This window comes from Ambystoma mexicanum, chromosome 7p, assembly GCF_040938575.1.
Source record: "Ambystoma mexicanum isolate Mex_15411 chromosome 7p, UKY_AmexF1_1, whole genome shotgun sequence".
In the NCBI taxonomy this organism is placed as follows: Eukaryota; Metazoa; Chordata; class Amphibia; order Caudata; family Ambystomatidae; genus Ambystoma; species Ambystoma mexicanum.
This window is the reverse complement of record NC_090939.1, coordinates 445,164,384-445,179,970: the sequence shown is the minus strand read 5'-3', so window position 1 is coordinate 445,179,970 and position 15,587 is coordinate 445,164,384. Positions and strand designations below refer to the sequence as shown.

The window sequence follows — 15,587 nt, the reverse complement described above, 5'->3', positions numbered from 1 at the left end:
GGTACGAAAGCACGAAAGCTACCTTAGCTTGATCAGTTGGAAAGGCTGCTGGCCGGCATAAGAAGTGCAACCGGCACTGATTAATAAATACTGCAAACCTCTTTGGGTCACTAGAAAATCGTTCGGGCGGAGCCAGAGGTACATTCCCAGGTAGGTTGATCTGCACTGGGTTCGTAGAGGATGTTGAAGGAAGATTTGCCCCTGATGCGGGTAACGGAGTTTGTCCGGCTTGTGACTGTAGCAATTGTCTAGCGAGATCGTCTGTTCGCTCCTTGGAAATAATCAGTTCCCTTCTTAGAGCATTCGTTTCCTGAGGGGCTGCATGCACTTCTGCTCTTAGTTCCCCAAGTAACTGGGCTAGCTGGTCGGTATCCGAGGTTTCCATAGCGCCCGGGTGGGAGTTTTGCGATAGGCTTTGCGTTCTGTAACGCTCACCTGATTCCCGCTGAGGCGCCGCTCTTGACTGGGTGAATGCCGTATCTTCAAAGGTGATGTGTAACACACGGTTGGCTCTTTGGGCTGGACCTCTGTGCACTGTATGTCTGACTCGAAGAGTAAGATGTCTGCAGATAGAAAATATGGGATTAATGAACTGGGGTTATTTGGTGCCTCTCTCCTCTTCCCTTTCTCTTCCCCTTTAGAACCCCAAAGGTTAACACCCTCACCTTAGGTAAGTGAACGCCGAGCTCTCCATCTGCCTCGGGGCAGGGTGCCGTAACCAGTTTCTTCACTGGATAAGGGTGCAGGCCTCTTGACGTCAGAGGACTGCTGTCTGTCGTTAACTGCACGAACGGTAAGTTCTGGGCACTTCAAATGTCTTAAAAGTCTTCTGTAATGATATCTCTTGTTTTGCAGGGTTCCGGCGATGGCGGATGGCGGGCTGATGAGAGTTGAGGATCGAACCCGCGTGAGGAATAGAAGCGCCTGGAAGCACGTAAGTAAGCGCTTGTAGCCTGCTTCACGATGCGCACTAACTGTCCCTTTTATCTTGCAGGTACAAGTTCAGAGCTTTAGAGAAGCTGAAGGGTGCTGGAATACCCACTGGATTCGGCGTGGGAAGGAGTAATGGCACGTGAGTAATAAAGTTGCCCAATGTCTTTAAACGCACCTTCTTTTGTCTTTCAGATGCGGGATGCAGCGCGAAGACCTCCGGAGCATGCGAAGAGTAGGTAAGCCTTTGTCTTTCAGATGCCGGAATGCAGCGCGAGGCGTTGGTGACAGCCGATGGACCAGGTAAGAGATGCGCTGCCACTGAAGACCGTAGTGCTAACCTGTTCTTTCTTTGTCTTTACAGGTGCTGCTGAAGACTGGATTCCAGGATGGTAAGCCTTTGTTCCCTTAGGCCCAGGATAAGAAGCAGAAGACACGATGAGCGTTCTGCTGCAGAGAATGCAGAATAACGCAAAGCAAGATTCATCCATCGGGTGTGGTTTAAATAGCCTCCTGTAGTGCTTAGGTGTCTCCTTCCACAGCCACGCCTAAGAAAAGAGTTCCTGCTTTCCAGAAGAGTTCCAGTGTTCTGAACCTAGGGAGTGGCTCCTGCCCCACCCAACAGGAAAAGTAGTCCCAAACAGAAGAGGGTCAGGGGTTCAACTGGCAGGTAAGTAAGCAGCATGGTCTGCTGCAGGTAAGTCCACCCAAGCATTATGAGCCCGGCGCTTCCAGCGCTGGGACTGGGCATCTTTATGACCCTGGTGCCACTGGCTCCAGGACAGGGTCCAAAAGGTCCCAATTGGGACTGGCTGGCACTCGGAACCGGGGTTATGGGTCTGCTTCCAAGGGAGTCGGGCAAGTCCTGATCTTTTGGAAGCAGAGATCATGACACATTGCTACATAGACAATGTACTTATCGTATGGGCTGGCAATGAGATTAATTTCTGAGACTAAAGAGGAACAGCAGTAGACCCGAGGATTATAAGCGTGAAGCTATGATGTTGAAATACAAACTTCACGCAAGAGGATATCCTGAAAAATTAACATCTAGGGCGATGACGAGAGCAAAATACAATAATCGGAAGCACTGCTTAACAATGAGAAAAAACAGGAAATAGAGAAGAATGACAAAATTGTGTTTGTAAACACTTGTAGTCACTTGTCAAACCGGATTCATAAGATCATACACAACAATTAGAAAGTTTTGGAAAAAGGGAAACAACCATTGGAGAGGACACTGATAGCATACAAACGGAGTAAAAGTGTCCGAGATCAGATTATGAGGAATATGTGGTACAAAAACCTAAGAAACAACAAACATTAACCGAAAGCTGGGGGATGCCCAGCGCGATGTAACATGTCCTGTGTGGACACTGTGCCTATTGTAAACAGACAAAAAGGAGTACGGAAGTGGACATAGGCCTTAAGCGACCATGGTTACAACGAACCCTGACAAACTATAATTCGACCATGGTTGTCTATGGGATCTGGTGTCCCTGTGGGAAATTATATGTTGGAAAAACAGAAAGAAAGGTGAAAACAAGGATTACAGAGCACAAGAGTTGTATTTAAAACCGGACTCTAGGAGCTCCGCTGGTAGACCATTTTATAGAGTTCATTCATAGAGTGGAGGATTTACAGTAGACAGTATTGTATCAAGTCCAAACAGGAGGAAAAGTAAACATGAGTAAATGGAAATTATTGGCAAATAAAGTAAAATCATTTTTCTGACACAGAGTGCGAGCAGGGGACTCAATGAACATTCCAAAGAATAACTGTTATATGCACTGGGACATGTTTGGATTTGAATAACAAGTTCCCTCATAAATCTCACACTGTGCTATGTCAGACAGATTTGAAGTAAATGGGAACAACAGTGAGACAAACATAGTATTGCAATATGGGAGTTTTCCCTGAAAACAAATATAGATCACAAAGTGATGTGCCAATTAGAATTACAAGTACCATAATGCTTAGGAAGGAGGTGCTGAGGAAAGGACCGCCTCGTTGGCTGGTATGAAGCATTGTAAATGTCCAGAGGGCAGCAGCAGAGAGGACGTGTTTAAGGAGGAAAACGGCACGACCGCACAAACGCCGGATGAGATAAAAGGTAAGAGGGCTAGCCAGGATGTGTGCAGGAATTAAAAGAAGGGGAGAAACATGTGAAATAAGATACAAGCAATTATTATCATTCTTTAGACACGGCGGTGTAGAAAGCAACCCTTTATAGAATGAGAGGGTGAAACTGAGGAAACATGCTCAGGCTTTGGGAACGAACACATTGAGATTCCCCTGCGTTCTACTGCTAAACACGCTGCAGGTAAGCGTACAAATGCCTGCATCTAAATGGAAATTAATAGCACGCGGAGAAAGCTAGTGTGTTGTAGTGCAGATAAGATGCAGATTTAGAAGCTGGGAGAAAAGCTAGCAGCTTTGAATCATTGTTTAGCAGTTGGCCAATTACTCTTTTAAGGAACCGAGGGTGCCGCAAAAGTAGTGAAAGTTAATTATTAACAAGGAGAAACTATACACAAGGTAATTGCTTTCCCACCCATTGAATAGGGCATGATCGGATGTGCAAAAGCTGGGACGATGACACAAAACCACGACAGACTCAGAAAGTACTCAGTCCAACATTGTCAGTGAAAAATTGGATTTCAAGCTGCTCACTTGTGAGCAGGTAAGAGGTTTCCTTGAGCATAATGGTGTCCAGTAGAAGCTTCGAAGGAGTGCCTTACGAATGTATCCCTAAAATGTAAAGGACAGCAATTATTGGAGTAATTGTATAGCAGCCTATAGTACTTGAGTGAAGCCCAATGAGAGAGAAGATGTGAAGGGAGTTATTCACTTAGGGAAACAGAGTACCTGCAAATGAAGCAATAATTTGAACAAAGGTGGCATTTGAAACGCACAGATATAACATCATATGTTTAAAATTATTTCATCAGATGGGGCATCCTCCTATCAGAAGAAGATAGCTCTAAGAAAGACAACTTGTTCACAGATAGTCCAACGACAAGCGTCTGAGAGAAAACCTCAAAATGAGGGTGGGTATTAGAGGTTTAGTAGAGTGCTGAGTAAGGAATTGACACATTTTCAGAATATTGACAAGGTTAATATGAGCAGTAGAGCCAGTGGTAGTGATGAATTGGTTTAGTCAGTGTGTGCTATCGAAGAGGACCCTAAGGTTAGGTTCCAACCTTGGATGAGTGGGCAAGAACATCACGTGGGTAGGTGAGGGAAGAGTGGGAATGTAATCGGAAGCTGGTAGAAAGCTAATTTCTATCGTTGGAGAGATCAGCATGAGGCTATGGAGAGCCATGTAGTGATGAAATCTAGTGAGATGGATGAGAAGGAGGGAAAAGAGAAAGGGATTTTCCTGTTATCAGCGAAAAGGTGGTAATGAAAGCCAAACGAGAAGATACATCTTCCTAGGCTAGATGTATAGAGGTTGAGGAGCAGAGGTCCAAGGTGTGATCCTTGTGGGAGGCAGACAGGTAGAGGGCTAGGGTAAAAGATATCTGTGCTCTAGTAGAGAATGTAGGAGCATCCTTCCAGGTAGGAGGCAATCCATGTTAGAGCACATTTTCAAAATCCATGGTCTTGGAAGAGAGAGGAATGGTGAACAGTATCGAAAGCAGCAGAAATGTATGAAAGGATGAGTATAGAAGACCGTTTGGAGTGGCCGGCATAGCCGTCCTCGGACCTCCGGGCCGGGGAGGCCCCAACTCCTCCCGTGTCCCCAAAAGGAGTATGAGACACACACAAGAAGCAAGGCGAGTACTGCTGTTTATTGTAATAACGGCAGGGATGGGTCTCAGCTCGTATGCATCTGATGAGACTCTCGTTGTTAGTGGGGCTCGCAGGCCCTTTTTACAGCAGAATGACGCGCTACTCGCGTCACCTGGGAAAAATCGTCACAAAACCTTTCGCCACTCTGGATTGGGTCCCCGAGTGGTAGGGTTAGTATATGTCCCCTATGGGAAGAAATGCTAGTGGATAAGGATGGGTCAGGTGGTACACTTGTGTTGTCCCTAACAGTTGTTACATTAGAATTGTTACAGGGGGACCCTTGGTGATTGGCTAAGAGTACTGGCATCAGTAATAAGCCCCCCTGTATTCTGATTGGTTCTCCCGCGAGCCCCCAAGCCTGGGACCATCGTCGTTCCCAGCTCGCAGTGTACCTGTCATTAGCAACAATGTGCAACTATGTGTTTGTGCAGACAACGGACAGGTCTGCTCATGAGCTTGTGAGCGGGTCTTTCCCATCGCTGTAGGTGTCTATCTTGCCGCTTCGTTGTTGCAACCTGTGTCCCAACTGTGGGACCCTGGCGACTGTCTGTCTCGTGAGCTTGGCACCTTGTCAGTTCGGCCTGGTCACGTCTGGAGAGACCGTAGCTGGAGCAGAATTGTGAGCATTAGTTTTTGTATTTTGCCTCTGAGGGCTTGGCACTTACAGGTGTAACCTTGGCTCGGGGCTTGCGGCATGCGAGTTGCAACATCGTGGCGTTGGCTGTGAGCTCTCGTTGGAGGCTCGTTCTGCATGTTCAGCACTTGTACTCTTGTTGCTGAGAGGATCTTCATAGCGAGGCTCCTGTCTGGAACTCTTGCTTGCGACGTACTCGGGCCTAGTTCATGGGTGGCGGTACATAATCCATAGTATGGAGGTCGCGGGGCGACAGAGTGTCACAAGCTGCACTAGATATACATGGTGGTGTCGTCATGGGGGTGGGTGGTGGGAAAAGCGTCAGCAAGCATGTACACAAGCTCTTCATGCGTCTTGCGTTTCTGCGGAGCTGTAGAGGGTCTATGTAAAAAAAATAACAACGATGCACGTCAGTGGGTGTGTCAGTCCCCTACGTCATAGCACTGAGTATGTTCTTCGTGTAGGTTGGTGTGTGAGTGACCAGTGTGCATGGTGGCATGTGTGTTCTTGTCTGTTGGCTATGTAGTCATGGCATCTCTAATGATGTGGATACTTATGGCTGTTGCTCTAGTCAAGCTGGTCCATGTTGCAGGTGTCGGCTTGAGCCTGTCGTGCTGGTGGGCACACTCCTCTTATGCTTAGGTTTCTGAACCAGGGTATTTTGTCATCTGGTAGGTAAATGAACTCCTCTCGTGGGGGGTGTCTGGATAGTGATCCCCTAGGCCATGGTCTGGATGAGATTGGGGGAAGGGTGTTATCCCATTCTCCTACTTCAAGGGAAAGGTGTGGATATGCTTGAGTGCTGTCATGATGGAGTGTTTATTGCAGATGCCAGATTAAAGTGGATCTTCAAGGAAATTATTCTGAAGGTACTTACTAATTAGGACACCTCCAAGGACCTTTGAATAATGGGGTAGCAGGGAAACTGGGTGATAGTTCACCAGGATTATTTGGTCAGCAATGGATTTCTTCAAAAGAGGTTGGACAGTTGCAGATTTGAAGAAGGCAGGAAAGAGTCCAGGGGTAGAGAGGGAGAGCTCAGAGAGGTGAGGGCATATCATTGGGAATAAGGGTTGACCATTTGAAGAGCAAACCGGTCAATCAGAATGCTGTAACACATCAGTGCTAATTCAGTAGGAAAGGTAGAGAAGAAGAATTTTGAGAGTAAAAGAGGCAAAAGGGAGAGGTGGGGAAGAGAAACAGAGGTGGGCTGTGAGAATGTCATGAATTTGAGAGATTTTAGATGAAAAATAGCAAGCACTGTCATCAGAGAAGGTGGAGGCAATGGATGTTGGCTTGGGAGGTGTGAACAAAACTTGGATGATAAGTTCACATTTATGGGGGAGGATAGCAAAGGGGGACATAAGGTTTGAGAAGTAGTCAGATTTGGCAAAGTCCATTGCAGAGGAGAAAGCAATAAGGGACAATCGTCTCATCACAGCAAAAGTAGGGACAATATCAGAGAGACCAATCATGATTGACTAGGCGATCAGCTGACAAGCGCATGTGTCAGTCTTTCTGGTATTGGCATTTCTTTCTGTCTGGAACTTGACTGCCAGTAGCCATCCTGGATTGGTCACTGAGATCACTTCCAGCAGCCATCTTGGATCTGTTACATCACTTCCTGTGGCCATTTTGGACCAACCCCATCTCCAGCCAAGAGCCACAAGAGGCTCCTCTGGAAACAACAATCAGGAAGAAATCGCCTCATCCCAGTAATAGCAGGGACAATATCAGAGATACCAACCACTGATGCACTAGGTGATCAGGTGACAAGAGCATTTGTCATCCCTTGTGAAATTCCTTGGGGCATCCAGCCAAGGGCATCCCAGTTGAGGGCATAACAGTAAATGGTGAAGACAAGCCCTCGACTCGACTCTTTGCCTCTTAGCCAAAGAGCCTTTGTTTTTGCCCTTCTCCCTGTTGCACCTGTATCTAAAGCTTCCTAATTACTGTACTATCTCTCCACAATGTGCTACTAACTTATAATGCATTCACTACTGCTGCGCCTCCTACTCACCTCTCCCTACACTTTCTCCAATCACACTACAACTTTCTCTTTTCCAATCCCTATTTTAAAACTCACAACTTGAAACTGCCACTACTCCAGTTCTCTTCCACCTCCTGCCAACAAACACATCTGATGAGCTAACCATAGCTCCTCTAACACCTATCCACCTAACCTCTATTCCTCTGAGACTCAACTTCTCTACTCTTCCTTACCTCATCAACTGAACATTGCACTCTGGAATGCTCAGTCTGTATGTAACATAACTTCCTTTATCACTGACTATTTTCACACCAGCTCTCCTCCCTAAGACCTTCTTGCTATCACTGAAACCTGAATTTCTCCATCTGACACTTTCACTCTGGCAGCCCTACACGACTCCAAACTATGCTTCATTCACTCTCCTCGAATGACTCGCAAAGGTGGAGGCATCAGACATCACTCTCATCCTGCCTCAATGCCTCAGAAATCTCCAATGCCACGTCCTCCCATACCTGTTTTGAATTCACCATTTCTACTATTGCTCTGCCTCACTCGGTTCACATCATCTCCATCCACTGGACCATTATTTAATTATCTTGCACAACTCTGTGATTCTCTTTCCACTAAACATCACCTCATTCTCTTAGGTGACTTTAACCTTCCCTCTCTAACCACTTCTCAGAAATCTGAACTTCAGTGTTTTCTTATTTACCCCACTCTCCACTCTATCCATAACCTACCTACCCACACAGCAGGTAACTCTTTGGAACCCTTATTCATCTCTGCCTCTCTCTCAGCCACTACTACTACTGTCACACCATCCATTTCTGATCACTCAATTGTTTCCACCACCATCTCCTTTCCACCCTCTCACCTTTCCTCACCACTTGCTTCACCTATTACTAAAAGGAAATGTAAACCTTCTGCCATTCCTCCATTTCTCTCCAACCTGAGGTTTTTACTCTCCTCCTTCCGCTTCACTTTACACCCTACACTTAATCTCTTGGGGCACTAAGCTCCTCCTTTGGTCTTGCATAACAACTGTTTGTGGATGACACCCAAATCTTCTTCTCTTTCCCTGAACTCTCCTCTGATCTATCAAATTCTCCAACTGTCTCTCTGCCATTAAATATGGGATGGCTTTGCACTCGCTGATGTTAGACTCTACCAAAACAGAGGTACTCTTCTTCCCCGCCAAAGGCTCTCTCTCATCTCTTCCTCTACCTATCCAGCTCCCACCTGACACTCTCCCTGACTCTTCTTCACACCTTCTCTATTTTAATCTCCAAAACTGGAACTGCAGCTCACCTCAACCAACTAAATATTAGGAAAATCAGGCACCTCCTTCCTTTCTACACCACCAAGCATCTCAACAACTCTTGTCTTTTCTAAACTGGATTACTGTGCCAGCATCCTCTTTGGTCTCCCTAACTTTGCTTTCTGTCCTCCCGTCAAGATCAACTTAACCATCAGGACTCCCTTTGAACTCCCTCACTTCACACCTACCTCCTCGTACCGTCACCAGGCTGGATGGCTGATGATGAAAAACAGTGCCAGAATTAAATGTCTTCTCCTGGTTCACAAATCTATTCACGGAAAGGCACCACTGTATCTATCCTCTTCGATCCAACTCTATAAGCCTTCTCGTAATGTTCGCTCCACCTCCTTGACTACCCTTGTGGTAACTCGCCCTCACTGTGCTTCCTCTTGCTTCTGCTCTTTCTCTCTTTTTGCTCCACTTCCATGGAATTCTCTTCCCCTGGACATGCAAGAAACAGTCCATTTGAATTTGTTCAAAACCAAACTAAAAGTCTACCTTCTCATCTCTGAGTTACCCTCTTAACCTACGTTTCATATGCCTGCAAGCTAACATTTTTTCCACGCCTTTAACCTGCCTCGTTCCCTCACTTCCTCTGGCTCCATTCTAGCACTTCACCCATCATGGTCACATCGCAAGCACAGCTGGTCGTACCACCTACCTGCTCTTTAAAATTTACAATGTTAGTCGTCTTTAATCTATGTATGCCCATTTATGTATTCTTCCTGGTAACTGTTCCATTTATTCCCTGCACAACCTGGTCAGGATATCCCTCAAATTCACCCCCTTGTAAAATGCTCACTGCTTCCCATCAAATCTAATATCTTATCTATAGTACATTCTTTTGTGATCAAAAGAGCATTGTTCCTCCTGTACATAAATAAAATAAGTAAATATACATTCTGCAGGTTAAATAATTAGGACTGGTTTCCAACAATTGCACCAGCATCGTTCATCAGTGCAAATATTTGTTTTGAGTCTCTGGATGTCAAAGGTGATCCAGTGCTCAGGATGGGCGCATGAAGTTGTGAATGTGCGTGCAGGATAGTGTTGGTCAAATGGAGTCCTAAGAGCATAGTGAAAGTGAGAAAAAGCGTGTTCAATGGAAGAGGCATACATAGGGGAGAAAGACAGGAAAGAGGTGCTCACATGATAACGGTAAGAAGCGAGAGTCATGCTTGAATTTCAAGCTCATCTTAGAGGGGTGAGGAGGAGTAGAAAGTAGAGGATCTGAGATGCTAAAGTGAACAATAGTAGAAAGAAAGACCAAGGTCAGAGAGTTACAACCAGAGTGGATAGGCTGGGAGTAGAGGGAGTGGTCAGATAGGAGGGAGAAGACGAGTACAAAGTAGAGGATCCGAAATACTAAAGTGAACAATAGAGTTATCAGAGGGAGAGAGCTCAATGGAGAGGCCAGATGAAGAGAGCAAAGTAGAAAGAAAGTTCAAGGTCCGGAAAGATCTGACCATAGTGGATAGGCTGGGAGTGGAGGGAGTAGAGAGAGTGGTCAGATAGGAGGAAGTTAAGTTCAAAGCACGTGGCTGCGGAGAACTTGGTAAGGTTACAGACCACCAACATGACAATGGGCGGGTCATCGAGAAGTGAATCAAGGAGTAGGCTCAGGTGAGGGAAGAAGGAGCTGAGAGTGCCCTGGTATCGCTAGAGAGCTAGAACAGCAAGAGTGGTAGGAGAGAGTTGTTGAACAGTGGCCTATTAAGAAGAGGAGGGGTTATGTCAGAGCGGAGTAGAAGGGCAGTGGTGATGGATTTATTTATGAGAAACATCACTCCAAATCTTATGTCACAGCTGAGGATCACACCAATATTATACCATATAATAGACTGCTTAGAATGATTTGTAAAGCTCGTGTAAACAATGCATTTTAAACTTCAGAGGTTTTGGTAATAATGATGCTTTCCATGCGTCTTTTGTAGCTGACGTGTATTTCAACAGCATGAAAAACAATTAAAAAGGTTTCACATTTGTCTGTGTTTTGTGTTACAACTAAAGTTTGTATCAAACCTAATATTTAGAAATTCACATATGCTTGTGTGCCTCTATGTGTTGCAACAAAAATGTGTGATAAACTCAATACAGACTTCATATGTTCTTGTTTCTTTGTGTTTGCTAAAATGCGTCAAATCAAATTGTGATGAATTAACATATGCGTGTGTGTCTTTTGTGTTTGTCTGTGTCAAACCCAATAGTAATGAATTCAAATATGTTCTAAGACTAAATAGATTGCTTTGGATTATAAATCGTTCAACACAGGCTTTTGCATGCTCTAAATCACAAAACAATTAGTAGAATCTAGTTGGGTTATTAAAATTACAAAACTCTGATACCCAATGAAAGTCATCATACGCACAATTGTCTGGAACATATTATTTGCTGATTTTCTGGAAAACTGACAGGACTGTATGGTAATTATAATTCGTTTTTTATAACACACTTAACACCAAAGAGGTTTCTAAGCGCCGATGCTCCCCGTCGTCTTGCTTCCAAGACGAGTGCAGTGTCACTGAGCTATGCTACCCGTGTTAGGTGGGTAAATCATCCCAGCCCTGGTGGGGACCATGAGCAGCATCAGTACGCTCATTTATCCATAAATTAATTCTTCTTTGGTAGTTAATAAAATTAACCTATTCAAAAGAATGCACTAGAATGCGGATCCTTCCTGTGAATAGCACAACATCATGCATGACTCCTGGGGCCAGTATAACCTTTTCATTTTGAATGTCGGGATTTACGGGTTTATATTTTTGCCAAAAACAAAAATACAATTGCTCCATTTGAAAGTAAAAAGCCAGAGTTGGCTAAAATTGTAAGGTATAACACATGGGTACTTGTCACAACTGTGATGTCATTTACGGACCCACTTTGATTTGCCCAGTACATCTGAGCGAGGGACTGTATCGACCTTCACAGTCTGCTTTGCCAGGTTGGATTATTTTCCAGTTTGGGCAGTAAATGGCAAAGTATGCAGATGGCTCCTGGATTATTTTCCGCAGGAGCTCGAAAATGAATGTGGTGCATGAATACGCACACGTTGGTGATCATTAGTGGCAGCCACCATGTACACACATGCCAGTCACGTGTACATCTCTCATTACAATGAATCCCTGTGGATTCTGCCTGCTTTTTCCCTGGTATAAAAAAGGCTGTAATTGATTGGGATGCCAGTCTCTCTGCTAGCATCAAAATCAGATACGGGTAAAGTGGCCGTCAGTTTCTCTGCATGCTGGGGAAACATCCACCAATCAGATTTCCCACTCCATGCATTTCTCTCTCCAGGAAATCTATTGGAAAATGTTACTGATTGGTGAAAACATGCAAAGAGCTTGTCTCAATTTACCAGTTCTGTCATTTTGCAAGAGCACCAACACCAGGCTGTCAGTAGAGGCCACATTCTGTTTCTTCTTGCTCAAACAGAACCCACATCAGGTTGTATATCCATCACAATCTTCAAATGTGTGCATTGTGGCACTGATCCACCATAAGATTTGAGAAGATTGATACCCATTGGGCACCTGAACACCACCTCAAAGTTCTCATCAGACCTGCTTTGGGCTATGAACGGGTCTAAACCAAGAATTTAAGCTCCACTCAGAAGTCCTCAGCCAAATTGCACTGGTCTATGCCTCTAGGTTGTATTGCTGGTATGCGTTAGAGAGCCTGTGCGTGCAAACATTACATTTCTGTAATTGCTCATAGCTATACTTTCCATTTGTGCCAGTTACTTCCATATCTGGATAGGAACTGAAAAAGGCATGAGACACAAACAGGGGCAAAGCAAGCTCGGTTATAAAGATGTCCTGGAAATCAGCTGAGTAGATCGCCTGGCCCTTTTACTCTGCTGTCAGCATCAGTGCTTTCACAGTGACAACCCTAATGCATGTCAGCGGGATCAGAAATCTATACTGATTTTTGTATTTCAGAATATGTACATTAGTATACGTGTCCACCTCTAAACAATGGAAATGCAGAAAGCAGGCAATGTGCATTTAGCTTAGACTATAACACCCAAGGCAAGGAATACTATATCCAAAACAATGACATGGGATAATTGGGATCAATATTTTTTTTTTTAAAACAAATTACCTGATCGAGTTGTGGAAGTGTAATCTGACCGAAGACCAGCTGCATTAAACAAAAAATAATTATTAAAAGATTAACAATATGCATTTTTCAAGCATACAGTTGTTACATATCTTTCTCTCTGTTTATTTACCACATGCTCATTTTAAAACTGGCCAATGCGGATATGATATGATATGAAAAGACATTTATAACGCGCCGGTTTCTAGGCGCGACAAGGGAGGGGAGACCGAGGGAGAACAAAACAATGATCTTACTAGGCCTTGTGTCATTCAGATTGTGCAAGTGCAATAACGCAAAGTTGGGGGTGCGGGGAGAGAAAGGGGAAGTGCCAGGGAGAGGGAAAGGGGAGTATGCAGTGATTTAAACGAATAGATTATAAAGAATAACATTAATATCTAAACATTTATAACGACAAAAAGACCGTATATATATTTTTTTAAACCTTTATTTAACAGTTGACGGTTTCATTACAACTTAGTCGTGGTATAATACAGTATATATATGGCGTGACTTATTACAAACCCAGCGGTAGTCTCATGACAGGACTCTAGTTCATTCAAAGTCAAATGATGAGGTCGTACTTTCAGCATCACTCTGCGAACCTCTGAGATATCTGCGTAATGGAGCCCAAATGTCTTTTGGCCTACAAACCGCTGCAACCCTTCCGACAAACCCTTCTTCGCATTCTTACACCAAAATCAGGTCTCTGAGCCATGTTTGACTGGACGGGACATGTTTCGATTTCCAACACATTAGGATACTCCGTTTGGCGACTGCCCCTGCCACTGAGAAGAGTCAACGAACTCCAATAGAAACTTTTCCAATGTCTCCTAGTAGATACTTTAATGGAGAAGCTGGGATAGGGATTTCCAGCATGTCACTAAGTGTTTTGGGCACCTCTTCCCAGAATTGCCTGATTGGGGGGCATGACCAGTACATGTGCAGCAAGTCTTCTTGCGGGGGAGAACATTTGGGGCACAACGCTTGTTTGGTTGAGTCGAATTGGTTGATCTTACTGGGTGTGATGTGTAACTGATTTAGCACCTTACATTGTATTAGCCTAAAGTTAGCACAAACTGATATGTCCCTGGTAAAGCAGCAGTATTTGGACCACTTCATATCATCAATGGTGACGTGTAGGTCTTTTTCCCACTTACTTCTAGATGGGGTGTGTGCTTGCACCGCCTTATATAGTGAAGAGATACCACCCTTGGATCCCTCTTGTGACATAGTACATACCAGAAACAAATGTGGGATAGAGGCTGCTGGAAACGAGGGCCACCTGCTCTTACAAGCGTTCCTGAGACGATGGTATTGTATTGTAGTGATTAAGCCTCCCCCAACTTAGTCCTGAACCTCCTCCAAACAGACAAAACGCCCCTCTGGGAAAAGATCACCTACACACATCTCTTTACCTGGGTCCCAACTTTTCTGCAGTGTAGTGTCAAACGTGGGTGTCATACCTTGGAAATGCCAGAGCAAACTATTTGGCCAGTATAATTCCTCACATCCGACCCTGCAAACCAATAGCCGCCCATGCTCGAACCGTACAGGCAATGGGATCGATCCCCGTCGCATCCTTCCTCGCCTTTGTGAAAACCAATGATTACAAGGATGCCGGCGAGGCTGCAACCTTCTCAACCTGAATATGTGGATATGTTTCCGGGCTATGCGACCAGTACTTTGCAAATTGTGCCTGTGCTGCTAAACAATATAGTTGGAAGTCTGGGGCTGCCATACCACCGGAGTCAAACAGTTCACTTAGCTTAGACCAACTGATTCTCGCTATGCCCCCTCCCCAAATGAAGTCTTATGTGCATCTTTGAATTTTATTGAAGAATTGATGCCCCGGCCACAACAGGATGTTGTTGAACAAGTATAATCACCACAGGCCCTTGTGAAACAGGTACGATCACCATTTTCACAAGGGCCACCCTGCCATAGATGGATATAGGTAGCTTGCTACACACTCCCAGCTTGGTCTCAAGTCCTGTTATATAGGATTCGGAATTGGCCGCGTACAGGGCGCTCTTGTCTAGGCTAGGATAATACCCAGATAGTGGACTGTGCTTCAGGACCATTTAAATTGTGATGTGCATGCAGGTGCCGTTGTTCGCGGTGTCAATGGGATCACCTCCGTTTTTGCCCGATTAATTTTGTACTCAGAGAATCTGCAATCTCATCCATTACTGGTGGAGGGTTATTCTCAGAGTCGCGCAAATATATCACAGTATCGCCCGCATAAAGGGATATGAGTTGGGGGGGTCTCTAATGTGGATGCCTCGTCACAAGTGTTTATGCCTCAAATTTGCCGCCATGCCATCTATGGTGAGTGCGAATATCAGGGGTGACAGCGGGCACCCCTGTCTCGTCCCTCTGTGTAGTGAGAATGCTGGTGAAAGGGTTTTGTTCGTTCTCACTCTGGCTCTCCGGTCATTGTATAGGACTTGAACGAATTTCAGGAACCCAGGCCCAAACCCCATTTTGCGTATTATGGCATACATGTACCTCAGGACACTGAATCAAATGCTTTTTCAGCATCTAATGCGATCGCCACTGCGCTAGCATTTGGATCAAGTTGGGAGGATATTGCGAAAAATCTGTGGAGATTCAGGGCTGTGGAACGTGAGGGAATGAAGCCCGACTGATCAGGATGGATCAGTTTATTCATGCAGGGGAGTAGTCGATTGGCTATCTCCTTCATGAAAATCATGGTGTCCACATTCATTAGTGATAAGGGGAGGTATGATGAGGGATCGTGAGGTGGTTTGTGTGGCTTATGCATCACTGTTATAGTGGCCTCCCTCATGGCTTTCGGA

The 15,587-nt window shown here is 45.0% G+C and overlaps 1 protein-coding gene across 1 annotated transcript in view; it reads right to left on the bottom strand.

Annotated features, from left to right (window-relative positions):
- TMPRSS7 (transmembrane serine protease 7) overlaps window positions 1-15,587 on the bottom strand; it is a 731,423-nt gene that overhangs the window by 563,520 nt on the left and 152,316 nt on the right. The window contains exon 9 of the mRNA XM_069636244.1: window positions 12,769-12,807. Within this exon, the coding sequence (XP_069492345.1) occupies window positions 12,769-12,807 (39 nt within the window). The remainder of the gene's footprint in view (window positions 1-12,768; window positions 12,808-15,587) is intronic.